This window comes from Dromaius novaehollandiae, chromosome 8 (genome assembly GCF_036370855.1).
Source record: "Dromaius novaehollandiae isolate bDroNov1 chromosome 8, bDroNov1.hap1, whole genome shotgun sequence".
NCBI classification, from domain to species: domain Eukaryota; kingdom Metazoa; phylum Chordata; class Aves; order Casuariiformes; family Dromaiidae; genus Dromaius; species Dromaius novaehollandiae.
In genome coordinates, this window is record NC_088105.1 from 20,871,457 (window position 1) to 20,898,296 (window position 26,840).

Sequence of the window (26,840 nt, forward strand, 5' to 3'; positions counted from 1 at the left end):
ATTGCCAAGTTTACAGTCAGTTTATATTATATTGCAGTTATTGAAAATGTGTCTACCAGTGATGATAACTTTATAGCTGTGGTAATAATTTTCTGATTGGTAGGCTTTTTCCTTCTAAGTTTGTCGTAGGTCAGGTTAAATAATCATTACTTCAAATATCAGTGTGCATTCTACATTGACAAAACTGTGTTCTGTATTTTTTATTTTGAAAGGATAGTGGTAGATATGCTAATACAGGCTTTGGTTCTTAAGATGTACAAGCATTAGATATGTAGTGTCCTTCTGGTATCCTGAATTGGTTGTTCTAACCTATGAAGAACTTGAATACAATAATACTTTTCATTTCTTGAATTTGAAGATAGCCAGCAGTTTTATGAAAATTAATTATTGATGTAAACACTGACTAGGCAACTAATGTGCTGTGACTGCTACTCATTATATCAAACTCAATCATTTCATTGTTGCCTTGTCCTCCTCCTCATTTGTTTCATCTCCATCTGCTTGCTTTCTCATATACTTGGACTGCATTGTATGAGGTGCCTGAGCTTATTGGGGCAAAATGTCTTCTATGGACGTAGTGTCTAGCCGTGCAGGTTCTCTACATAAGACTATAATACAAAAACAATATTAGTGCTTATTAGTGCTACTAATTTGCCTTTTTTCTCCCTATGTGACTCATGAAAGGTATAATTCCTATTTTGGAGCTAGTTCAGTGATGTGCGAGTAAAAGCTAAGAGTAAAATTGATCACATCTCACTACAGCCCTTTAAAAGATGGGTGCTAGCCTAAACTAGTCATCAAAGCTTGCTTCATTGTTGTTGATAGGTGGTTTCATTGGAGCTTGGTATGTCTCAAGATGGGATCAATGACAATTCCAGAATATGATTCATCCTGCCCTAATGTAGTACAGCTTAGTCACCTGCTGGAGTTGTCTCTCTATGTGAACTACATAATAAGCCCATATGAAAAGCTTAGATCAGGTGCCTAACTTGTCTGAATCGTACTGCAGGTATTTTGGGCAAAATCCCATTTCTGATTCTCTGCTGTGCTCCACATACTAGAAAATTGTTTTTTGCATTGTGTGATGGTCGTATAAGCATAAATTTTAGCAGCAGGCATTAGAATTTAAATCACTGCTGGATGAAGTATGTCTTTGAACAATTAAAAATGTCCTTTTAGTTATCTCTTAACAATATCTGTTATTAAATACAGAGATTACCACTGTATATTGGCAGAGTAAAGCTTTCATCAGAGAACAAGGTGTTATACATAACTAGCTTTTGTAATTAATGGACAATAATTTGGATATTCTGTTCTAGTCCTTGACAGAAACTTATTCACATCAAAGAAACTTCATGTAGTTTTGCAAAAATTGATGTCACTGATGTTTTGAGCTGATTACAGAATGAAGTTTGGAATAACCAGGCTACTGAAGTTTCACATGGCTGAGCCAATGGGGCTGTGTGGTGGGAAACATGCAGGATGTCTACCTGAAGTCGACCTGATGACAATCAGCTTAAACTCCTCTTGCACTCCCCTCAAGCAGCTGTAAGGATCACATATTATAACTTATATGGGGCACACGCTCTGTTTCTGACAAATCTTTCTTTCAGTGCAGATTGCTTCCCCAATTAGTCTGCTGTCAGTGTTCTTCTAAATTTGGTATACCAAGTCCTCTCTCCTGCTATCTGCCAAACTAGGGGATTCTTCCTATTTTGCTTCCTGGCTAGAGCCAGGAGTTGTCTACAGATTTTATTTCGTTACATCTCTCCCCTGCTACTATGCCATCAACACAGGTGCAGTATTCCCTTCAGAATAGGCTGGTTTAACATAATGTGGAGATGTAACATGGAGACAGCCATGGAGTTGGCAGATGTTGTCACTCTGAAAAAGTATGAAAGAAGTAAAAAGGTAAAAATAGTGAAATGTTTTGATATTAATGCTTGTTGTTCTTCCCATCTCCAGTGAGAATCTATCTATATTACATTAGAAATCTTTGGAACTGGAGTCACTGGGATTATTTCAAATTTGCACTAGCATAGCTAAGAAAAGAATTCGGACCATATAGATTAACAATCCAGAAATACGCTTGCGTTCTGCTCACAACCATAATGAACTAGCTGCAGCTACAGTATCAGATTAGTCATATGAAAATCGGGGTGGAGGGAGTTTTAGGAAATCATCTTGGCCATCTTCCTTTCCCAAGTGAGGGTCAAATACGTCTTTGTCTGTGTAGATATATCCCTATCCTGCTGTTATGCTCTCCAATTTCTCCATCGCTCTGTTACGCTGCTTAACCATTGGTTTGGATTAGACACTGGGAAAAGCTTTTTCCATTAGACACTGGGAAAAGCTTTTTCCCTGTATTTGAAACCAACTGCTATTACACTTATCCCACATAAACACTAAGAACAGACTATTGCTTTTCTCTTTACAGCAACCTTTAATGTACAGTATTTGAAAGCTGTTGTGTCCCTCCTCAGTCTTCCTTCTACAGACTAACAACATACATTGTTTTAACTTCTTCTTTAGACTTCTGATTATTCTTGCCTTTTTGGATTGCTAGATTTTATTTCTATAAATAAAAAGGGTTGACTTTGTTTCTTTACTGCCTTTTGCCATAGCAATCTTTTGTAACTAGAAAATATCATACAAGTGATGGTGTCAAGCACATGAAAGGTCAATGGATTTGTTTTAGAACTGGAAACATGTCCCTACGATGAAGGTCACGATTTCAAAGTATTGCAAGACAATACAGCTAAGGTTTCTGTGTCGTTGTCTACCCTGCTCTACGCTATGTCTCTTGAGATGATATTTCACATAGGATTAGGTAGCAAATGAAAAGAACAAGAAAAATCTTTGAGGACTATCAGGGGAACTCCTGCTCGGAGATCAATGGAACTATTCCCAAGAAAGGTACTTTCAAAACCAGTCTGTCTGTCATCTAAGTTTCAATTTACAATTTTACCAATAGCCTTCTGAAACAAAAATTGCCTGTTCTGGGCTTTTCTCTGCCATTCTGCTGTCATTGCATATCACTGATATAAATCAGCAGGGAATACTATCATTGCAGAATACATTTAGCTGACTGCATAAGTCACTGGGGATTGTGTTCTTATGCTTCTATTCGTTTGTTTTAATAAATGTTTGCATATTTAACTGTGCAGCCAATAAATATCACATCCATTATAATCAGAAGTGTAGCTCTAATTTTACTTCTTCAGCCAACTGCATTTTCATGAGATGAAGCCACTAGTGTACAGGCCATGCTTATAAAGTATGTCTGCAAAAATGGGAATTAATTGATGAGTATACAAAGAAAGCAAATATTTGGCATTATTGTCTTTTTGCTTTTCATTAATTCCCTAAGCATTGTATGGAGCTCAGACCTGCCTTCCCAGTACTTTCCTAAGCATTTTTAAACTTCATTGCTATAACAAATAGTTTCCTATATAGTAGAACAGTCAACATTTGTGAAGAGAACAGTAGTAAGCAACAAGTACGTGTATGTTTCTCAACTGGTGCAAGTCAGACAGAGGCTAGTCCAGATTTTGAGTTAACTTTATCAGTAGCTAGAAACCACATCTTTTGGAGTGTTTTAAACCAGTCATTTGTCAATATGCAAATAAACCAGCATGCCATTAAAAATAACAAGGATAACAAAAGAACAAGAAATCTTCCTCTGTCTTATGTGCATTATTAGTGCCTTTGGGAATGTAATGGTGACTGTGCAATATTGCCAGATACCAACTGCATCTAGCAATGTATATAGGTACAGAAGAAGTGAATGTTGTTGCCTTTCTGATCTCTAATCACGTGTTCAGAGCAGTTTGTGCCATCCTGAGAAATCTTCAGCACAGAACCACTCTGTCCCCCATGTACTCTATGTGCCTTGCACCAAACAAATCTCTGTTTTATGTTAACAAACCACAAAATCTACATTGGATTGCATCATCCAGACTATGCATGAGTATGAACAGGTGAAGAAGTCTGATACTATCCATTACAAAAGGAAATACTCTATTGCACATCTTGCACTTTAGGAGAGGATGCAAATAATAACAAAGGCAGACAGTAGTTTTGAAGCGGCATAAAGTAGCTTCAGACAGCTTTCACCAGTCCTGACAAAGACCTTCTGCAGAACTTTTAGATGCTTCTCCTAGTCAAATATGCCAGCAGGTGAATGTTTAGGGGCAGAAAGGAATTGTATTCAGTATGTACAAATTCTTAATTAGTAAAATTCACAATTTTACTAATGTGGACAAGATTTGTCATAAGGGAACAAACCCTGCAAAATGGGAGAAGAGGAGGAAGAGGCAGAGAGAGGATGACAGTATGTGAGCAGGGCTTACCTGTGTAAGACTAAATATTATTTAGTTTATTATTTTCAAAGAGTCATAACCATACAGAATTTTAAATGAAAAAATTGTTGAATTTTTTGTATACTTTCTGCTTAAAAGTTTTTTGGGATCTGGTCTTCCGCTCTGTAGTTGAGTGTTCATTACCCTTGGTGATCATTAAGGTTACCCGACTACTTTCTTGCCTAATGATCTTTGTTTTAAAAGTTGGGGTTTGGGAAAGAGAATGAGCCTCACTGAATATGAAAGTCTTCGTTTTATGAAGCACCTGGATTAAAAATATATATACATCTATCTTTTGACAGAATAAGCACAGTTGCCTGCTGAATTCTTCTGCAAAGCATCAAGTTGACAATCACTACATTTGCCTACATAACACCATGATTTCTGAATGAAAAACAGAGCATGACATTTTCATGTTTTAGTTTCTTTCTTCAGTGATCTGAGTCTTCTGTCAATGAAGTTGACTTTAAAACTCCTCTTTGACTTAAATCCTATGTTCTCTGGTTTGTATCTATATTAATAAATGGCACCTGTCCACCTGTGGTATTTGTAGCACAGGGCACTAGATTCAGCCAAATAACAGAAGTGAATATTGCATCTAAAAGACTTATTCCAGTCTGGTGCACACCATGTATTTAAATGTCTGAAAGCTACATATTAGTGCCTGTATAGTGTCGCTGTTGTAAAGCAAAAGGAAAGCATGAAGAAAGCCTCTGTTCATTGTAATGTCTCTTAATAATTCCTGCAGTAGTCTTTATGCTTCATTTAATGGCAGTCAGATACACTTGCTATCATTTGTATATCAACCAAAAGGACAGTGCACTCTTGGGACATGTACTGCCAGAAGTGTTAGTGATTTTGTTCAATCTTAAGACGCAAAGGCCAAGAGTGTATCTTACTGTTTTTTACCCCTACCTCATGGGAAGGTGTAGAGAAGAGAGAGACAGATTCTTCTCGTCAGGTGCCCAGTGTCAGGAAAAGAGGACATGGACCCAAGTTGGAATGCAGGAAATTCTGACCAATAATGATAAGGATTTTTTTTTTTTAATGTGGTGTAGGTTGCCCAGAGAGGGTGTGGAATCTCCATCCTTTGAAATATTTAAAACTTGACTGGACATGGCCCTGAGCAACCTGATCTAACTGTACGTGCTTTGAGCAGGAGGTTGGGCTATATGACCTTTGGAGATCCTTTCCAAAATATATGATTCTTTGATGTTGATAGGACCTTCAAAAAGTTTTGTAAAACAGGACATTTTCTGTCCTCTAATTCCTATATGCAATAGCTTTATTGGTATATTTATAAGTGGAAGTTGGCTTGTAATGGATACCAGAATGCAGGAGTATTTTATTAGCTAGATATTGAAAAAAGGTTTGGGCTTCCTTCAATACAAATTTTTGAAAGAAATTTACCATATTTATTATAATATTTGTATCCCCAGTGTGGGACATTCTGGATTAGTAGAAGTATAAGAGCTTCATAGCACAGCAGTGAACCAAAGGTACTCACATTAATCGTTGGGTGCTACCAGTGTTCCTCTTGGGCATCTACTTAAATACATCTGAAGAACCTAGTCTAGTACTGATCACAGTCCTACTATTGACTTTAGTCTTTGGATCCAGCCTTAAATCCTAGCAATGTGGGTATTTGTAGGCAATACACAGGATGAAATTAAGGTTTTAAGGTAGACATTAATGGATATTGGACCCTGCACTAAAGAAAAGGGAAAGTAACTTTATGCTAGGCAAAATTCACCACAAGGTGTCTCGTATCACTACATATTGTTCACAAGGCATGGAGCTATCCAGTTAAGTCTGGTGGATGCAATGCAAATGCCATGTTTTAGATTCTTCTGGAGACTAGGTTAAGAGCACATAAAAATAGACCAGATTTGGAATCCGGACATGAAGGACGTGTTCTTTCAAGGGCTGATTAAGAGTAAATGCATGGAGACTAACATCACTGAATATGAACAAAAGTCTCCAGGAAGAGGAGGAAAACAAACAGTTAAAACCAAAGTACAAAAGCTAGAGGCATGATTACATGTTGTAAAGACAGGGCTATCAAATCTAGTTTGCAATTTCAAAAAGCCATTATTAGTAACCTAAGTGCAATCTTTAAGGCTAATGTGTCCCATTAAAGACTGTTTGCCATCTGTATCACATGTTGGTGTTGGGGCAGCTGCCTTTAGGTAACTTACCTATTTGTCTGTTGGCTTTTGGAGCGCAGACAAGAGCCCATACAGAGAGAATTCTGTACAAATATTTGGCACATTTGTTTATGCTTAAGTTCATATATATGTTCTTATTTTTTTGTATGGAACTTGTTTGGATTCATATATGTGTGACTCCTCCCAGCACTGAAGCAGACTCTCCTCTTACTTTTGGGATACTGCTTGGAAGATGATAGTTTCATATCTAGCTATGTATTTTGTTTATAGCTATTAAATGAAAGATTTAAACACTAACTGCTTTATTAGTTATCCATATACCAAAGAGAATATATTTCCATTTTAAGGCCTTTAACACCACGGCAAATAGTGTTGATGCATTTGTCTGCCCTGACAAGTCTGCGTCGTGGTTGCCCCAGAGCCTGGGGCGGGTACCGCCGGCCGTGCCCGGCCGGGGGCGCGTTCCCGAGCGCCGTGAGGCCGCACCCGGCGGCGCCGCTCGCCGGCGGCTCCGCGCCGGGCAGGCCGGTGCAGCAGGCAGCGGCGGGGGGCTCTCCGCGCGTGTGCGCGGCTAGACAGCTGTGTGCGTATATACGGATATAGGGAAGCGCACCCGAGGTACCCGCCGCATCCTGCGGGGCGGAGGGAGGGGAGGGCTCCCTTACTAATCACGGTCGGAGGGCCGTGCCGGGGGCGGGCTGGGCGCCACCGTCGCGGCCGGCGTCCCGCCGCCGCTGCCCCGCCGGGGAACTTTCGGAGTCGCTTTCGCGGCCGGCGCTGAACCCGCCGCCGCCCCGCTCCTCCCCGCCCGGCCCGGGCCGGAGTCCTGCGCGGCTGCGGCTCCCCGGGCGGGGCGGGGCGGGGCGAAGCCGCCCTCTCTCGCCGCCGCCGCCGCGCTCCGCCCGCCCGCCCGGTGCACGAGCCGGCGGCCGCGCTGGAGCCGGTGCAGGAGCGGCGGGCCGGGCCCCGCCTGCCGTGCCCTGCCCTGCGCCCCCGGCTCGCCTGAGCCGCCTGGCCGCGCTCCCGGCCGCCGCCTCCTCCCGCGGTGGATGCCGCCGGGGAGCGGGCGGAGCGCGTCGCCGGGGAGGGGGGCTGCCGCGGCCGCCACAGCCCGCGTACATGCGAGTGCCCTCGCCGCTCACCAGCATGCTTTACTTCCAGATGGTGATCATGGCAGGGACCGTGATGCTGGCTTATTATTTCGAGTACACGGACACCTTCACGGTCAACGTGCAGGGCTTCTTCTGCTACGAGGGCGCCTACCGCAAGCCCTACCCGGGCCCGGAGGACAGCAGCGCCGTGCCCCCGGTGCTCCTCTACTCGCTGACGGCCGGCGTGCCCGTGCTGGTGGTAAGCAGGAGCCGCCGGCCCGCGGCCGCCCTGGCAACTTGGTGGGCTAAGCCGGGCCGGGCCGAGGCTCGCCGCGGGCCCCGGCCGGAGCGGCGCCGCCGCCAGGGCGGCTTGGGGGGGCCCGGCGGGCGGGGGGACCCTCCGCGCCCCCGGCGCTGCGGGGCAGCGGGCCGTTCGGCGGCGGTGGCGGGGCTGCGGCCCGGCCCCGGGTCCTCGGCGTGCAGCGCTCCCGGGCCCCGACCCCCTCCCCTGCCCACCCCCCGTGTCTGAAGTTTATTTTTAGCACCGATTTATGTAACTGCCTGTTTCTAAATTGCCAGCCCAGTTCGGCTCTGTTCAGTGAAAAGATCTTTTTATTTTTTGAAACGTGCATCTGTTGCAGGTGGATGGGCTACCTGAGGGAACGCTGGTTGTTAAGAGCTGCATACTGATATTTCACCTAGTGCTAATTAGAAAAACCCTCTGTCACTTTATTATTTTGAAAGTAAACTGATTCAAATGAAAGGAATAAGGAGCAATTCTGCTTGGTTTAGTTGTCTCCATATGTCACAGTTACTGATGTGTGTGCAAACTAAACCTCTGTGTCTGTAATTTAATATGATCTTCTGTCAATCAGGTTAAAATGCATGCATCTAAAAGGAGATTTATTTCTTTGGTTTTCTTTGTTTTTAGGAAAAAAACTATGACGGGAGCAATGAAACATCTGCCATTCAAGTTATTGAATGTATTATTTGTAATGTCAAATAACAAGGTCATTAGCATCATTTAATAATCCCTGACCATATTGTGCAGGAAAGACTAAGAGGGAACGAGACAGGAGTATTTAACCATTAGGGATGGATTATATATAGGCACACCAGGTGCACACACAGTTATACATACAGAAACTACTTACAAAGAGTTTTCTGTTAATCAGCTCTCAGCATTAAAAATAAAAAGGTCTTTAAAATAAGAGATGTCTTAAGATAGTAATTATTAATTTCAGAGATTCATTGCTCTTCAGGAAATTGTAAAAAGTATAAGAATAGGGTGCTTCATCAAACTGAGGCTGTGGTAATCCCTGACATAATTCCCTTGTGCATCATAGTACCGTGAGGTTCAGATGGCATCCAGCATGGTCAGACTCCGTGTTAGTGTTTAAGACATTGTGCTGTATTGAGATAATTATAGTAGATCTGGTCCGTTTTTCCAGGGATTGAACTAAATCCTTTGTCAAAACACATTGTATAGCCTTTTGGTTTGATTTTCCTGTTTATTTTAACATGAATTAGTTGACTGTTTTATTTATCTGTTTATTTGCTCATTTCAACCTCAAAAGGCATTGAAATTTTGGAGGTTTTTTGTTGGTGGTGGTTTTCCCTTCTTTGTGTCTTGTTTGTTTTGTTTTTAATTATATTTGTTTTGTTTGGCTCAGGAAGCTATAAAGATGAGGGTGCAGTCTGCCTAACAATCAGCATCTCTCTTCCTAATGTATGTCAGCAAAATGGATTGGTAGTTTCCATTCACTTCCTGGGTGCTGGATACTTACATCAGAGACATCACATTTTTGGTTGGCAGTCTTGTAATTAGCCTTGGCAAAAAGCTAATGGTGGAATTCGATGAATATTCAAACTGTCCTTCCTCTCCCGATCACCAGTCTCTCAGGAAAATGAGGTGCATTGGTTTGTTAGGGCATTGCAGTTTTTTGGATTAAATGGAAGGCTTCAGCCTCTGGGAATGTCAGTCTAGTGATTTCAACAGCACTGGATTCATCTAATCATTAGCATTATTAAATAAAGGCAATATTTTTCAGGCTCTAGACAAAATTCTGATTCTCCTTGAGCAGTCCTCTTGAACTTAGGGTTTACATGGGGTATCTCTTGCCCAGTTATGCATAATGTGGAAGTTGACTTTGCTTGATTCTTCTCAGTAAAAGAAATAATAAAGGTAATATTTTCTTAAGCAAAGCTATTTGTATGCTTTTAACTGCAGTGTAACTCCATTCCCAAGAATTCACAGGGATGAATTTGAGTCTATTCTACTATTTCTACTGTCATATTTTGTTTATGAAATTTTGAGTATAGATACTCCGTGTAAGCTTTGTATTTTCTATAAATGAAATACAAAGATGATTTGTGTAATACAACTCTGTCTGTATAAAGGTACAAATGTAGACTTATGGAGAAAATGGATTTCCATGAATGAAAATGTTCATCTTTTTCAAAATCTCTATTGTCATGGAAAGTAGTTTATTAAATACTATGATTTTTAAGAGTTCCCTCTCCCTCTCCCTCTCCCTCTCCCTCTCCCTCTCCCTCTCCCTCTCCCTCTCCCTCTCCCTCTCCCTCTCCCTCTCCCTCTCCCTCTCCCTCTCCCTCTCCCTCTCCCTCTCCCTCTCCCTCTCCCTCTCCCTCTCCCTCTCCCTCTCCCTCTCCCTCTCCCTCTCCCTCTCCCTCTCCCTCTCCCTCTCCCTCTCCCTCTCCCTCTCCCTCTCCCTCTCCGCTATAGTATTATGTTAGTCTAAAGTTTCCAACTAGCTGCAGTGTTTTGTGTAATACTGTTTGATTTTTGCTTTCTTTTAGCTTGGCTGGTGGGGTTAATGTTCATTATGAAGTTTTGAGATGGAACATTAGATAATCTTTGTCTTGGTATTCAGGCTAACTGTTTTTTGGAGACATGGGCCTTGTTGTATTGGCCATAGCCTGTTTCAAGATGGCCTGGGTTCTCTTGATGTGACTGAGAGATGGGCTCCATTGCATTCAATTTTAGTGAAGTTGTTCTAAAATGAGAGACTAAATGGATTTTCCCAGTGACTTTTCTCTTCCCACATGCCTGCTATTCAAAAGCTGAAAAAGTAAAGCACCTGTAGCTGGATGCATCTTGGTGAGCATGTAATCAGTGATGGGTGTCTTCCTGGTGTGAGGCTGTGACATGGCTATCGCATCCAAAACTGCTGTGTCATGTCAGAGCTCTAGTAACAGACTTGGGTGTCAAGCCATGCGATAGAGCTGAGTGTCTGGTCACAGGGCAGAAAACAGTGTGTTGAGAGTTAAATGATGAACTGGGTCATCTGACAGGGAGGTACCTATGTGTACAACCTGTGGCACTATGCTAGTCCTGGAAACTTTTGGGTTAATCTTGGAAATTATACTTCCCAATAACACATTCCTGCAGCTGTAGTGCAACATTGCTGCCACTCTCCCGTTTTTGAGTCCTTCCCGTTCTGTTTTGCATCTGCCTTTGGGACAGATAGAGTTGATTGTCAGATTATAGGTTCTCAGGAGTTGGATCCGGCAAATGGAGTCCCAGGGCAGGAGCAGGGGTTGGTTGCTGTATTATAAATGCTTGACTTGCAGATGCTTCGATAGGGAAGGTGCAGCTGGAGCTGAAGGAAGGAGTGTCATACTCTGCAGTTGGGACTTGATGGGTTTGTATATCTACAGTCTTTTATCAAGTATTTCAGAATCTCATAGGTCATGTAGCAGCTAATGAGAAATTAAATTTGTGCGCTGTTCACCTCAATGGTAAGCAATTTGTTGTCCACAGATAGGCAGGTCTGTGTGAAGTCTCATAGGTGAAACAGCAACTGTAGAAAACCTATAGAGGAATCCCAGTCTTTCTGTAGGTAAGGAAAAGAGCTTATTCCTCTCCCTCTTCCCATTTGGTTTCCTATTTTTATGCAAGTTTACAGCATTGGTTTTCATTCTCTGTTCTGTGGATTACCTCTAAATGGTATATGCAATATTCCTGATGTAGTAAATCTTTACTTTTACATTCTTCCACTAGAGAATTTGTACAGGTCCCGTGTGTGTGTGTGTTTCTTTCTTTTCCTTTTTTTTAAGGCTGAAAAAAACTCCAGCTCAATTCAATGTTACACTATTACTTATGGAAGGTCTCTGAAGTCATGCCTTTAGGCATGGGTAAAGTAATGTCTTGGGTGAGTTGATGTATTTGCATCAGGAACGTTAGGCGGACTAACAGCAAAGTGTTTTGCAAAATGCAGATGAGATTGAAATTGCAGTCAGAAGGATGTAAAGGGCTTAAGTATGCAGTTCTGAGATGAAAGAATGAGACTCCCACAGGTGGGAGTATTCTCCATGCGTTTTGTTCTTCCCCTTCATGACTCAGGGCTGAAAGAGTAGTGCTAGCTGTGCAATCCCTTGCTTTTACTAGTTGAAGCAGTAATATGCAGAATCCCCTTGTATGTTGAGGAATTCTTGATACCTTTCTTTAATGTTGTGAAGGTGACAAGAAATATGGCTATTCAAATATATGAAAAGAAGCATAAAAGTGATGGTTTAGAGCTCGGTGCTATTTAAAACATTTCCCGAAGTGCCAGTTTTTGCTCGGTGGGCTGGTTGCTTTTTTAGACTCGTTATGACAGATGTAGCTCGGGAAATATACGTCAGTCTAATCCTTTAGCTTCCAGTAGGAATGATTTGTAGAATGTGAGGCTAGTTTCTCTAGTTTTCAGAATCTATAAAATGATCTGTTCTGCATAATTTCTTTCTGATAGATCTTAATAATTTTGTCCTCTGTCAAATACTATTAACTGAGCTAAAGGATTCTTTTAATGAGTCCACACACTAATACAGATTGTCTAAAATGACAAGACTATTTAAGCAAATAATCTGTGTAAAACTCAATGATTATTGGACCTATGATGTACAGTGACTGCTTTATAAAAACTAGGAGGAGATAATGACATATTTTCATTAAGAAGGATAAACAGTTTTATTATGCTAATGCTGTTTGTTTTTATTTCCAAGTAACAAGCAGATGATTATGGTACTTATTCATAGAATATACACTGTTCTATTTGCCTGGGCAAATTCCTAGCATATTCATATTTCTCTGTAAACCAATTAAAGACTAATTTGTGTTTTAGCATAATCCTCTTAATATCATAATTGAAAAAAATGTCGTTCAGACATCATGTATTGTATTTTATTTTTTTAGTAGTCTGTATGAGTCTTTTCACTGGCATATCCCAAACAGGGAATGGGTGTAAAAAATCAGGCATTCTGCCTCCAGCTTAGCTTTACTCAATAATTTTCTCCTTACTGATCTTTTCAGGAAGGAATCTTGGAATCTGGCAAAAAAACTGTAAAGTGAGAAGTGTAACATTTTTTTGCAGGAATTTACTGTAACCTCATGCTTTATGAAGAACTGAGATCAGTCTGAGAATAACAAGAAAGGAAAGCTACCATTTGAAGAATCAGCACAGATTTCTTAAGTCTTTCTTTCTTCAGTGTCTTTCCTGCTCTCTTAGTAGTTCCAGATCTGAGCACTTCAGAGTAAATGAAGGATGTGCAAAGACCTGAAGTAAATGCACTGCTTGCTTCTAGCACATAGATATAGCTGATATGATAGGATATGTTCCTATCTGATTCTTTTCCTTTTCAAAGCTGGTAGTCCCTGTTTTCCTTCTGACACCTATGAGTCCATGTTTTGTTGCATCAGGACTGACCTGATTTCAGATCAGGCTAGTTTTCAAAATGTTCTTGTCGGAGTAGCTTTTAGTTTACCTGTAGTTCACTTCGAAACCATTTTACTCTGGTGTAACAGTGTTGTTCATGAGATGCTGGAGTGCCATCCATTTCTGATACAGGAAAATATTCTCTGTCAGCTAATTGTTAGAAGTGAAAGAAGAACACAGCTTAGAATTCCAGTTCTGAAAATGAACTGTTTTTGGAACTGTCCTCTGTGAATGTACTGTGCCAGAAATCAGCTCTTTTGTTAGTTTTTTAGCTGCAGTATTTGAACATCTCCAATACTGTCTTGGAAATAATAAAGATAATGCAACAAAAGATTAGAATTACACCTTCAGCCCCATATGAATCGGGTAGACCAAATCTATCCTCTGAAATCAAATGGAAATGGTTTTACTTGCCTAAGGAACAGTCTTTTCCTTCTTGATATATGAGCTATTTCAGTAGTCCTGGAATATCTTTGATTAGCGAAAGCTTATTTATAAGTCTCCTTTTCTTATTGGCATGTTTGACAGCTGTTAAGACTTTGCATGAAGAGGCAATTGCCAGAATACTTTGTTTATTCTGTGATCATATTGTTTCTGAAGGGCCCTTTCATTCTCAGCCTTCATAGTTCTGTTTCAACCTGCGTGCACAATTTTCTCTATCAGTTTTCTTCTTTCATTCTTATATTCCCTGGGGGGGGGGAAGGGGGGGACGGACACATATAAAAAAAATGACATGTAGAATGAGCTGGTTTTTTTTTTTTTTTAATGTGCAAATGTTAGGGGCTTCAGAAAGTCACTTTTTTTCTAGGTGGGGGGATGTTGACAGTAGCTGATAATCTAAGGGGCAGTTTGTATCATACTTTTCCTTTGTGAAGGGATAATTGCATTGCATTGCAATTTGACTTAAGAATAAAACATAAATCTCACTGCTAAGGTTTGCAGTAGTTTTGTGTACCAGATGTCAGTATTGGCCTGTTAGGACACATACGAAGACAAATACATGGTTTGATAGTCTGATGCTGTTTTTATCCCAGCATAAAGCCACTAATCCAGCAGAGCTGTAACCAAGAGAAATAATAAAGACTCAGCACCATTGTAGTGGGGTCTCTTTGGAATCCTTCTTTGGTGTCTGTCCTCCCTCCTGTTGTGCTATGATAGCTTACATTAAAAAAAAAATGCTTGCAAAAGCTATATTTTTACTACCAGTTGAATTTATAGCTTCTACTGTGCTTGCTATGCATGCTACTTATAAAAAAAAATCTAGGACCATACATTTCATTGCTTGATGGGCTATCTGGAGGTAAAGTGGCAAGCAGATGTGAACAAGGTGGACGGGATTCTGTTTGCAGCAGCTGAATGTCTGCTTGTCCTATAAATGATGCACTTATGTTTTAGTGAGAGATTGTTAATCCAACTGATCCTGCACCATATGATTAGGGAATTTGAATGCATTGTTTGTAATCTAAAATAGTAAGCCTGAAGTAATAATCCATTTCTACACGAAGCAATTCTTGCTCATTGTACATCATAGAGGATTGAGAAGATTGGTGTTCATATGATGCGTAATAAATAACAGCAAAAATAGAATTGTAAGTAGTTTTAGCTGTGTTTTCAGCCTTAAGAGCAGTGTGATATTTAAAAACCTTTGCAATGCTCTTACAGCTTCTCTCAGATACATTGAAGTGGGTGACATCCCAGCTTTCATCATAAATGGTTCTTACTTAGCTAAGGTGTAATGTACCTCATAGGTTAGAAATAAAAAGCCTAGCTGAGATGGATATACCATATCTCCATTACTCAGAAGACTCCAATACTCAGAAAACCCCCTGTGAATATGCTGGTCCTTAATAGTCGCGTATAATATGGGGAATGTGGCATTGGAGAGGGAGTGGGAAGACTGAAGTTATAGCACTTGCTGTCCCTGATCTGCAGCTTGGCTTTGTTCAGATCACCTCACCTGCAGGTGGGAATATATTTTCTATGTAAAACACTAGAAAATCAGTAGAAAAATTACTTGCTATATTAAGATTTTTTTTTAATCTACTATCTACTAATCTAATAATTTGTTCAATCTCTTCAAAATTAAATCTTGATCCTGGATGCTATTTTGTGGGTAGGATACACCATATATCTATAAAACTATGGTTATACTGGGCACAAACTCAATTGGCTGTGAATTCCATTTCTACTTACTGTTCTGGACAACATCCCCTATGATTTTGTACGTATTGTGTTAATGCATCATAATTACACATTGTATAATTATTATATGTTATATAGTTATACAGTTTCATTAATGTGCATATAATATGTATAATAACTGATGTACAATTAATTATAAATGCAATATAATTCTCTGTTTTAAGGATTTTCTTCTTTATAAATAGTTTTTTTCCTTTTACTGGGTTCTGTGGATATTACGTCTTGCCTCTCACCCATGTAGGGTTAAGGAGTATGAATGAAAACATTAATTCCTAAACTGATTAGAGTTTTTGTAAAAAGCCAGCAAGAATAGAAGTCAGCCCAACAGTATCCTGCTGTTCTGACTTTTTTTTTTTTCCCCTCTACATAACATTTTGAAACAGTCTTTAAGTTGTTTTAGGCTGGTAGGTTTCATGCTGTCTCTAAAAGGGATCTGAGTCATACGTTCTGTCACTCAAACTCTGAATAATATTATGAGGATTTTTTGGGGGGGGGGGGTCAGTTTGTAGTTTGTCTCTTTTTAAATCAAGAATTAAATATTAGAATCAGTAACTGGAACTCAGCTTCCAAATATAGTTATTTTGGATAGTAATAGGGTGACCTGTCCATAGTAATTTAGGGCATTCAGACATGACTGACTTAATTCTGCTTAAAGATCTGTTAATCGTGGGCCAGCTGAGCTGCAGTAACTGACCACGTGCCAACTGGGAGCATGTAGAGAGCACAAGGTAAACTATTTTAGCTTAACCTCCTTTAATTAAGACGGGCCAATACACGTTATTTTTCTGAGTTTTACGGAGTGGGTGCATAGATTATCCATTACATTGGCTTTGCTGACAAAGGGGAATTCAGCCAAATTGCTACCAGCTAATGTCTGAAGTCTGACCTCCTAGTTCACAGAAAACTATCTCTGTGCTTAAGTTCATATTTATGTAGAACAACATTTGGACGTGCCCAAGTTCCAGCACATACAGAGTAGTTTGATCATATGTGGATATAGCTTGGTGTCTAGAGCATCTCCTGCTTCTGCCTCTCCCACTGCTCTGGTGGACATCCTTGGACGCATCGGGGTGTATCTGTACTCCTGCTGTGAGGCTGGGCTCAAGGCTGTGCATTTAAATTGCATGGATGTGAGTCTGAGTGGCTGAGAGGCCCCGAGGGAGGGCTCAGGAGCTTGTGGTGCATGGTAATGTAGGCCGCAAGCAAGCTTAGGGGAACTGTGGTGAGGGCAGCCTGTCTGTTCCCATGGTCCTATTTGCCCCTGTGGCTGAAGTCAGCAGTTCAGTCAGTCATGGGGACACTTTTCAGAGTCTTTAGCAAAGGCAGATGTAGGCAGACTGACCTTGGGATATGTAAATAGTGCACAGACATCTGCAGCGGACAGAAGGAATGTACGGAGCTGGGGTGCGAGCTAGATCAGGCTTTGTCTTGGTTAAGGGGCCTGGCCTCCCCAAGCAGGATGTAGATTTAGCCTCCACTTCCTAGCTGTCAAGTGAAACTAGGCTTCTTTGTAAAGCATGTTGAAATCTATGCATGAAAAGAATTATCCAAGAGCTAGGTATGTATTAATTAATTCTCTTGGTATTGGTGGGATTTAATGACATGCTTCAGTGCTACCTGCAGTAGCAGGACTTTCCTGAGGAGCAATATATGTGAATCAATGTGTTGCTTATAGGATCATTTTATGGAACCACATTCAATTTCAGACTCAATATTGCAGTTCTATCCAGTATTTCTTTTGTTTATGATTTGATTGTTTTTGTTACATAATTAGATCCACTGTAAAAGAAATCATAAAGCAGAGACTATTTCTTAAAAAAAAAAAAAAAAAGTACATATGTGAGTGTGTATGCACAACATGCAGCCAGAAAATAGTCACTCCTAGGTGGTTGATTTGTGTCCATAGTTTAGTTCATACGGATGTTTAACCTTGAATGCAGACAGACAAAAAAGTAATGCCTGAAAGAATTAGTTCACTACACTAGACTACCTAAAAAGGTTATGATATTGTTCAACGTGTGAAAGCACCTTTCAGCACAGCATACTTTGAACTTCACTTTCTAGTAAGAGCTGAAGTTGTTCAGATAATGAGAGAATAGGTCCAGTGCAGATTAAAACCACAATACATGTACATAAATTTACAGAACAGTTATATATTTTATCTAATACCCCTTTATTGTCTTCACAGAGAAGACCAAATGCAAGCTTGTATAAAGTCTGCGTTGAAGACAGTCAATGTCAAAACTTCGCAAGATCTAACATTCTTACATAGATTCATCCATGTCTTCTTTAAAACACTTCTCTCACCAGTTGAGCTTCTCTGAAGATATTTGATAAAGCCAGCAACATCTTCTTACTATTACTTTACAGTTTATACAAAGAAGGTAGTCTGTGTTAAGGTAAACCAATGTGTGCTATTGTATGAGTGGAAGGAGGTATAGGCAGATACTGAGGAAAAGTAGTTAGGCTTATTTTGGCCTATAGATTTACAATTAGTTTTCAGAGTACTGCTGCGTGCCTAAAAGAGCTGTTTTTATGCTCTGCTGTCTTCACAGCGAAGTATACAATCTCCCCTCTGTCTCATAGGCATTTCCTGTACTAGGAATTTTTTGCTAAAATTTCCCCCTCTTTTTGCTCCCATCTCAGCTCATTGGCTGCTGTGCTAACGAGGGCACTTGGCACTTCCTCTTTATTCAAGCACTGCATTGTGTAAATTCCTAAACAGGGTCAGACAACATAGTGTTGCCAGCTGCACATCTGCAGCCATCTGGATTTGTGGCAGGAGCACTAAAATAGACATTGTGGAGCAGAATTGAAAGAGTGACAAGAGTGGTGCAAATCATATTTGCAAAAAAATGTAAAGTAAATTCTCTATATTTGTTCTACAATATATAGAATCATTATTGAAATGTTCTCTTCGCATACACACATACCAAATAAAGACAAATGTGATAAGCTAGTTGTATATACTGTTCTGTAGAAAAGCTCACCGGCTAATTCACTACCATTACATTGTTACAAGAAGAGATAAATAATCATTAAAACCTCTGATATTCATGTTATAAACAGTCCTATACTCCTGTTTCTGTGCCTTCATTAAAATTCTGTTTCTAATGAACATCACTTCAGTATATTCATTTATTATAATAACATTCTCAAGGAGAAATGCACACTCTGAAGTTACAGCTTTCAAGACTGAGGAGAGAAGTGTAGGTGAATGGTTGTTGTGTGTTTGTTCTTATTAGTTGTTGTTTTGGGGGTGCCTGGTGGAGAGACTTCTGATTTCTTTCTTCAGAATTTGTTCTCAATGGTCAGTATCTCTTGTGACCATGTTTGGAATAATGGCATGGCTCTGCTTGAAGTCAGTGAAGCTGCAGAAATTCTCTTTGCTAGAGCCACAGTTTCATTCGTTTTGACTGTGTCACTGAAGCGTCAGTAAAAGTTTCAGTCCCCGTTTTTCCTTCCAAGCTTTTGTTTGTGTTTGTTTCTAGGCTTCCTCATACATTAGAAATGTGTATTAACACTGATGGGGTTTGTTACTTACTAGTTCTACTGTAATGGTTTGCTGCAATAGTCTTAGTAGTTTTATGCTGAGTGTCAGTAATGTGCAGAAGAGTAAATATGCACAAGTAAATCAGATGTGAGGCGGCTCAGAATAAAGTCATGGTTCCAGAGCAAATGCTTCCCATACAGTGGCTTTTAAAGTGTGGCTAACTCATTTTTAATGACACCTGGATCCTTTGCATTAATTGCTGACAATGTGAAGTGTATAAAGTATTATTTAAGACGAAAGACTTTAAGGTAATATACTCAAGGGTGGACTTTATAATTTTGGACTCTTCTTTCTGATTTATCTAACCTGTTAAACCTACTTCCAAAACATTTTGTACTAGTCCCCTGTAAAATTGGCATGGCTTCCTGGTTTTATTTTATCATCTTTTTGGGAGAGCATTCATAGCTAACACCCATCTCCTCACTTTGTCTGAAGTATTGCTCTTGATCTAGAATGCTGTGTTTTTACACAACCAGTCCTGCCCTGTGTGAATTCAGTGGGGATGTTACCTTTGATTTCAACTGGAAAAAAGATGATGATCTTAATATATTGATTAGCTGACAATTATACTGTAGCCTTAAGATACTTGTAAAGGAAGAGACTTTTACTTAGAGGCCATTGTAGTTACAGTGAAGCTAGTTATGTACTTTCAAGGAAAGCTATTTTACTGTAAAAGTAAAAAAAAAAATTTATGAAAAAAGTGTGGGGGGTTGTTTTATTGAGCCACCTACTTAAACGTTTTATGTTTGTAGATCAAATAGTAATTGACAGTAACAAAATGTCAGTGTGCTTATAATGATACAATTTTTGGTCCTTCAGTTTCGGTTGTTTGGTGACTATCACTTTTCAGTGGAAGTAGGTTTCCTTGAACCAATCTGAGGAATAATGTGGCTGCAAAATATAGCTGACCTTGAGAAGAAATGAGGTAGAAGCAAGGCAGTGTGAAAAACAGGAGATTGAGATATTCTGCTTCCTCGGAGCCTCTAAGAACAGTTGGTTCTGGACATATACTGACTGTAATACTACTAGTTTGTGATCAAGATTTTTGAGATGCCTGTTATGTGACCTGTTTGTGTTCAAACAGTGATAAATGATAGCGTATGTTGAATTTTGCAATTGAATCTTCATCCTGAGTAGGTAAGTGTAGTTGTACAGATCAAAGGGTTTAAGGCATAAAGTAGCAAAGTAAATAATAGCCATTCAAAATGATTCTTGGTATGGGTATCCTAAGCATCGGTGCTGAGCTCGTCAATGAATAAAGTTTTCAATATGCATAGAAGGCTTAAGAAACTAATCTTCGTCAACATACGCAACAAAATACTGTGTTTTCTTGAACAGTCGAAGTGCAAAGGTGCTTACCAAGGCCAGGACATAAGGAGTCACAATCTTAATCACATATATCACTTGCATCAAATGTAAGACTTAAGTGATACAGCTGGATGCAGGGTTTAATTTCATCACATTGCAATGATATTGTGTGAAATACATCTTCTAATAAAGAAGATGCATGGTAGGGCTTTGAGCATATTTGGTTCTCCTTTGCAAATTTATGAGTATTTTAAAGGTTTATGCTACACACCTGAAAAAAGAAAAACTTTGATGTCAAGTTGTTTTCAGAATTCCTAGTGAAGTAATTACATGTAACAACAGCTCTAGCTCTTTCAAGTATCATTCAAAGGTCCAGAGACTAAAATTAATTGATCCATGATCATAATAGAACCCTTCTTCCTCACCAGGTCTGTTTGTGGTGGGAAGTGTGGGGCTTGGAAACTTTGAAAGATATGTTTTTTGTTGGAAAATATCCCTTGGTTATCCTAAACTTTCACATGTAAAGTTCGGTGGCATCCTCATTCTTGCAAAAAGAAAATGAAGAATTTAAAACCTTTATGAATGTCCTATTTAGATAAACCTTACTTGAAGATTTTCAGTTTGAAGTAGCTTTACCTTTTGAAATGTGAATTGATTTCTTTTTTTACTTGCTCTTATAAGTCAGTTTTGAATTGATTCTTTTTTTTTCCATCTTACCATTTTCAATTCAAAATCATTAGTTTTTTGGGGTTTTGATGATTTTCTCTAAATTAATGTGTTTTCTTGCTTTTGAGGTTTATTTTTTTAAAATTAGAAAAGGTCTGTTACATGGGAAAAACAGTTTTCACCTAAGTCTGTTATTTTTTACCTCTTGGAATGCATCCATCAATAAAATTTGTCCCAGTAATACGAAACTCTGTGAGCAGTTAGGTGATTTTGGAGACAGATGCCAGACGCTTGTTTGGCCCTCAGACTGCCCTGTTAGCATTCCTGACTTAGTTTTCCTAGTGTCCTGGCCATTTCTGATCTTCTAGAGAATTGCAGTACAGAGCTGCTGGACACTTCATCTCACAGCGATCTAAAAGGTTTAGCAGACACGAGGAGGGAATATAATGCCAGCCACACTGGGTGAAGTGGGCTGAAGGCAGAGCAAATGTTCCCGTAAAGAGTAAAGAAGAACCTTTCCAGGGCTGGCTCTTCCCCGTGGTGCTGCATGGTCTCCCCTCTGCTTCTGTTGCTGAGCATCAAACGCACGACCGCGTGTGCTGGAATTCAGGACTTGCCTTCTGGCCCTTTGTGGTGATGGCACAAGGCAGTTCCTTTAGTTACACTCAGAATAGCAGAGTTCTGATAACTGTATCTCAAAATGATCTTTTATGTGCCTGAACTTTGCTCTTGTGTCGTATGGTTCCAGTACCGGTAGCAGTGTGCCATACAGAGACTTTGGTAGGTCACACATGCGTTCTATAGAGGAGAAGGTATTTACATGCACGATCAATAGCTCCGCTTTAAAAAAAAAAAAAAAAGTTTTTAGACACTTTATTTAAAAATATTTCACTTTCGTCTGTCATATGATAAAGTAATGAATGGAAATAATTCCGTGACTGAGAGTCGGTGACCAAGTTGGTCAGTTCTATTTGGTTATGTACTCACAAGGTTCCCTTAAAGCTCTCTGGTTATAAATGTTTGGTTAATATGCGCTTCTCACTTCCAAGTAGCAGTAAAATGTGTATAAAATGAGCAACTTTCACGGTTATTACATAATGACTATGTGTACAATGTATCATAAAGAGCAGTAAAGAATATTTATCCCAGTAAGAAGTAACATTAGTGTTTAATGACATGTGCACATACTGTGTACTATAAAGAAATAATTAATTTTAGATAATATTTGAGTATTCAACATAAAAATTTTATACTGATATTTTTCTTTTAGGAGTGGCCATGACCAAATAAGTACCAAGAACCATATTAAAATTTTGATAGTAATTTTCTCAAAAAAATTAAGAGGAAGAGTATATATTTTCAAAAATAACATTTTCTGGGAAAAAAAAAACCCAAAACCTACTGAGGTTTTTTTTTCCACATCTTTTCTCTTCACTTTCACAAGCTGCTGTGCAGTGTGGTCCTATTTCTTCATGCTGAATGAAGGGGGTATTTTTTAGTTAATCCATAGCAGATGGATTTATCTGAGGGGTTTTTTTTTTCATTTTCCTCAAAACTTGTGGTCATTTTTTACTACAGAAAATGTGCTTGTGTGGAAATTAACCAGGGCATTTGCTGTCAGTTTAAGCAAGCAAGAAGCAATGAGTACAAGAAAAACACAAAGAAAATGGCCTCAAGGGAAAACTCTGCATAATGAACTTGAAATTGCTACTGCTGGATATACTGTTACTGCTTTTCCTGCCAGAGCTGTCACCTCACACAGCAATTTTGCTTTAAAGGAGACAGTGGAGCTTCTCTACAGCATCACTGAGGACCAAGGTTTATGCTGCTAGATTTTCTAACCTCTGAAGATCACTGTGCTCTGTGGTATATTGATGAGATTTTTAAAGGGGAGATAAGCCAGAAATAGCCCATGGTCTTGCGTTCTGATAAAAAGACAAGATAAAGAACTGAAACAAGAAAGCACATGGAAGCCATGTTTTTGAAAGAAATCTACCCCACATTTTAAAGTGGGAAAATTATAACAGGAACTGATGAGGGATAGGGGGGAAATGCAACATCAGACTCTATTTATCATCTACATGCCTATTACAGAAGTCTTTTCCAGGACTTTTTGGCTTAGGTTGTTAGCTTCCTTTTCTGCCCCATAAGGAAGTATGAACGAGTCATTCCAGAGAAAAAAACAGTGCTGCGGACCGAGTGAGACATTCGTTCTCCAAGGGGAGAATCCCTTGTCATGTAATTCCTTGCAAGTGGTCTCGCTGAAGTCGTGGTTAGGATTTGGGTTAGAGAAAAATGCAGTGAATGAAAAAGAGAAATGAGAAGAGAAATTACAGTGCACAATATTGTCAACAGTTTAACATGAAAATTTAGCAGTCTTTTTAATGCAGTAACTGCCTTTTGATATTACTCATCTATCTTAGCAGTTGCTGTAGCTACAGCATAACCCTGAGAAATGGCAGAGTGGTAATCATGTATCCCACTGTGTGTCCTGGCCTATATGAAATACTCCATGAAAGTTTATATAGGCTAAAGTAGATGTTAACAGGAAAGAACTATGAATGTGTGCACAGAAATTTCTTGCCTAATCCAAAGTAGAGATTATCAACCTTAAGCTTCAGGACTTTATTTCTTTGTGTTTAAATATATTAATACACTCTCAGAAATCCTGTCATTCAAATGAATATTTAATTCTAACTTGAGTTTTTTAGGAAGTTTTGTCATCTATTAGAGGTAGTCCATAAAATAAACCTCATTAGTATTTCAGAGGTGCTGATCTAAAGTCATTCATTTATATAGGTGCTGGCTGCTGTAAACCATATGTGACACTAGAGGAAGTTTATGGAGTCAGTATACTGGAAAATCAACAAGGTCAGAGCTGTTCTAGCTCTGATATTTTGAATGAGTCAGGTTTGACATTTTGAGTTGAAAAAGAGCTCATAATTTAGAACCAAGTTAAGAATACACTGGAGGAATGATTTGGGGAAGGACAAATTAGTTGAGATTTCTAAATGGACATGGAATGCTAAAACTAGGGATGGTTTACTTGGATTTAGAAAAACTGAAGATTGCTTCAGTAGATGACTAATACAGCAAAAATCTGAAATAATTTGGGAGGAGGGAATCAGCGTAGGGAATGTGTACTGTAAGTATTCTGTGCAATAAACAAAAAGAGGGGACTTGCAGTGTGTGCTTTGTAAATACGTTGCTAATACAAAACCCACATGAGAATAAATCAGCTAGTAAGTTATACAGGAGCTAAGAGGTGAAACGTGAAGAAAGAATAATTTTAGATCTCACCCCCTTCCAAACTGGATACCTTTCTGTTGTATGGGCTGTCACATCACAGAAAGGGTACGATTGCCATGGAGATGGTTACGTGAACTTTTCCCGTGATTTGTATTTTCCTGTTACTTCTGTGCTTGCTTCTCTCTTTCCATACTTCCATAAAAAGAAAGGATAATCTGAATACTATTTATGAAGCTCATAATATTACATATAATATCTTTATCTAGGGCAATTTATACTTTTTCTGTTATTCTTTATATTGTGAACACAGACAGATGGAGACTAAGGGCCTTTTTTGCAGTTACAAAGAAAAACTGTAACATGAACATTGCCTGTCAGATCTTGGGCTGATGCCTGTAGGACAGTCATTCTTCTCTTGCTCTTTGTTGTAATGGTTGTATACATTGCATTTTCATCTAAGGACTGTGAAAACTATTCTGTTTGTGTTCTTTAGTATGCTTATAAGTCTGCACTCTGTACATTACTGTTCAGATGAAAATTGTTTGTTCTTTTCCTTGTACTTCCCATGCGCTAATTCTGTGTTGAATGGTTTTCTCAGCTTTTGGGGAGGACGTTCTCTGCGTTTAACAACTGTTAAAATATCTACGAGCTAGGAATTTTAATATATATTATTCTCCAGGAGATCTGTGTAGTGATCTAAGGTAGTATGGACCTGTTAGACAGAATAAGCCAACCCTTCTAATATCCTCACTTATTTTTCATAGCAAAGTACATTTCTGTGCATGAACTTCTGTAGCTTTGACCAAAAGGTGATGTTCTCAAAGCTTTCAGGTTCTGCATTGGAATCCTTCACTCTTGAAGTATTACAAAAACATTTTGCCCTGAGATAATCCAAGAAGTGCACAAATAATTCTGTTGCATTAAATGTCATTTGATGACTGGTTGCAACTTGCATATGCTCTGCAAGGTGCAATGACCGTCCTTGTGCTAGAAGGAATACAGAAATTGTTACCTCCTGGAATACACCAGGCATGCAAATCATGGCAAAGGGTAGGAGGGATGTTGCCATTCCTATCCTCTATGCTGTAGAGCTGAAGATTGCCAGTGGTGCTGGAGAGAAGAAGGGGAAGTAATTGCTCGCTTAGGGAAACAGAATCTCTCCTGGGACCTACTAAGATTGAAAAAGAAGATCTTCCTTCCTTTTTTGAAACATCAATAGGATGATTATTGAGATGATATGCACTTGTGCGGAAGGATGGAGGAAGGGAGAACAGCTTATCTGAGCTGTCAATACAGAAAAATACCGAATCTGTATTTATTGCCAAATTCCAGCAGGATTCTATCAAAGAAAAGCAACAGAAGCATAGAAATGAATGCCTGTTGTGCACAATGGCCATCCGCTCACGTTGCTGCTTAGGGTAGAGCACTGGGCCTAGTATATCAAATGTTTTGTCTTTAGCGGAGTTCTGCATCATTCTGACCTTTGCACCTGCATACCGGCTGTCAGAGTATTTTTAGGTCTGTTAAGAGCTTGAGTACTGCTCTTGGTAGTCTTGGAGCAGTGGTTTTCTTCATCCAGGTCACCAGTGGAGATGGGAAATGTAGCAAGGAAAAATTGTTGCAGCAGCCAGGGCCCACATACAGCTGATGAAGACCAGGTGGTTAAAGAGATCTTCTGTCCAATACTGACATTTGGGATAATTAAACGAACAGTTCTCCCATTTGCTAACCCCAGCTTCCCTGCAAACCAAAAGGAAGAACTTGTGTTCTTGGATCAGCATATTCAGACACTCCGCTCAGAGTTGGAGAGTTCAGCTTGCCAGGGACGTCTGCTGTTTGTGCTCTTGCAAGGGCTTAAGCACTGTATCTCACAGGTGCTTTTCTTGGCCTGGATTCTGTTCTGTCCTATAGTTTGGAAATTTGCAGTAATTTTACTGAAATCTGTTGGGTTTGGCAACAAAGCAGTTAAAAGCAGAATCTGACTATGTTCAAATTGCTTAGTCCTAGACATTTCATTATTCCAAAGGAAAGAAGGGAGTTACTATGACTCACAGCAAAGATCTTAGTGTTTCAGTTCTCACCTCTATGAATCATATTAGAACTGTTTTTTTTTCCTTTCATGGGAGCTGTAGGAGTCATTGCTCTGAGTTCTCCTTATCATTGTCATAATTTTGGTGAATTTGGATTCAAGGTTGACTTATATTTTATATGTGTACTGGTCATTTGTTAATTATAGATGAAGAAATTGTACTTCTGGACGCTGGAAATTTGCCTTACATCAAAGTAGAAAGAGAGGATACTTGTTAGCTCAGGTACTGAAATTTCTATTTCATCTAGAAAAGCCACTAGGATGTGAAGCCAGTTTAAAGTAACAGATGATTGTTTCTGTGACAAACAGAATTTTGCTTGTTACACACTTGCCACCTCCAATTTTTGTTATTTGTTTCGTGTTACTTATGAAAAGCCTTTTCCTCTGTGTGTGTCACAATTTAGCCCAAAGTCATCTGCGTAGATCTAAGAATAAC

At 39.5% G+C, this 26,840-nt stretch overlaps 1 protein-coding gene across 4 annotated transcripts in view; it reads left to right on the forward strand.

The window, feature by feature from the left end:
* The window catches only part of PLPPR5 (phospholipid phosphatase related 5), a 166,553-nt gene that overhangs the window by 63,743 nt on the left and 75,970 nt on the right, over positions 1 to 26,840 (forward strand). For 2 of the 4 annotated variants that reach the window (XM_064515865.1, XM_064515867.1), the window contains exon 1: positions 7,436 to 7,879. The exons of 1 other annotated variant lie outside the window; for it this stretch is intronic. In XM_064515865.1, the coding sequence (XP_064371935.1) occupies positions 7,649 to 7,879 (231 nt within the window). In that variant the 5' untranslated portion in view covers positions 7,436 to 7,648. Of the gene's footprint in view, positions 1 to 7,435; positions 7,880 to 26,840 lie in introns of those variants that run through there. One more of the 4 variants, XM_064515864.1, reaches the window with a different exon arrangement.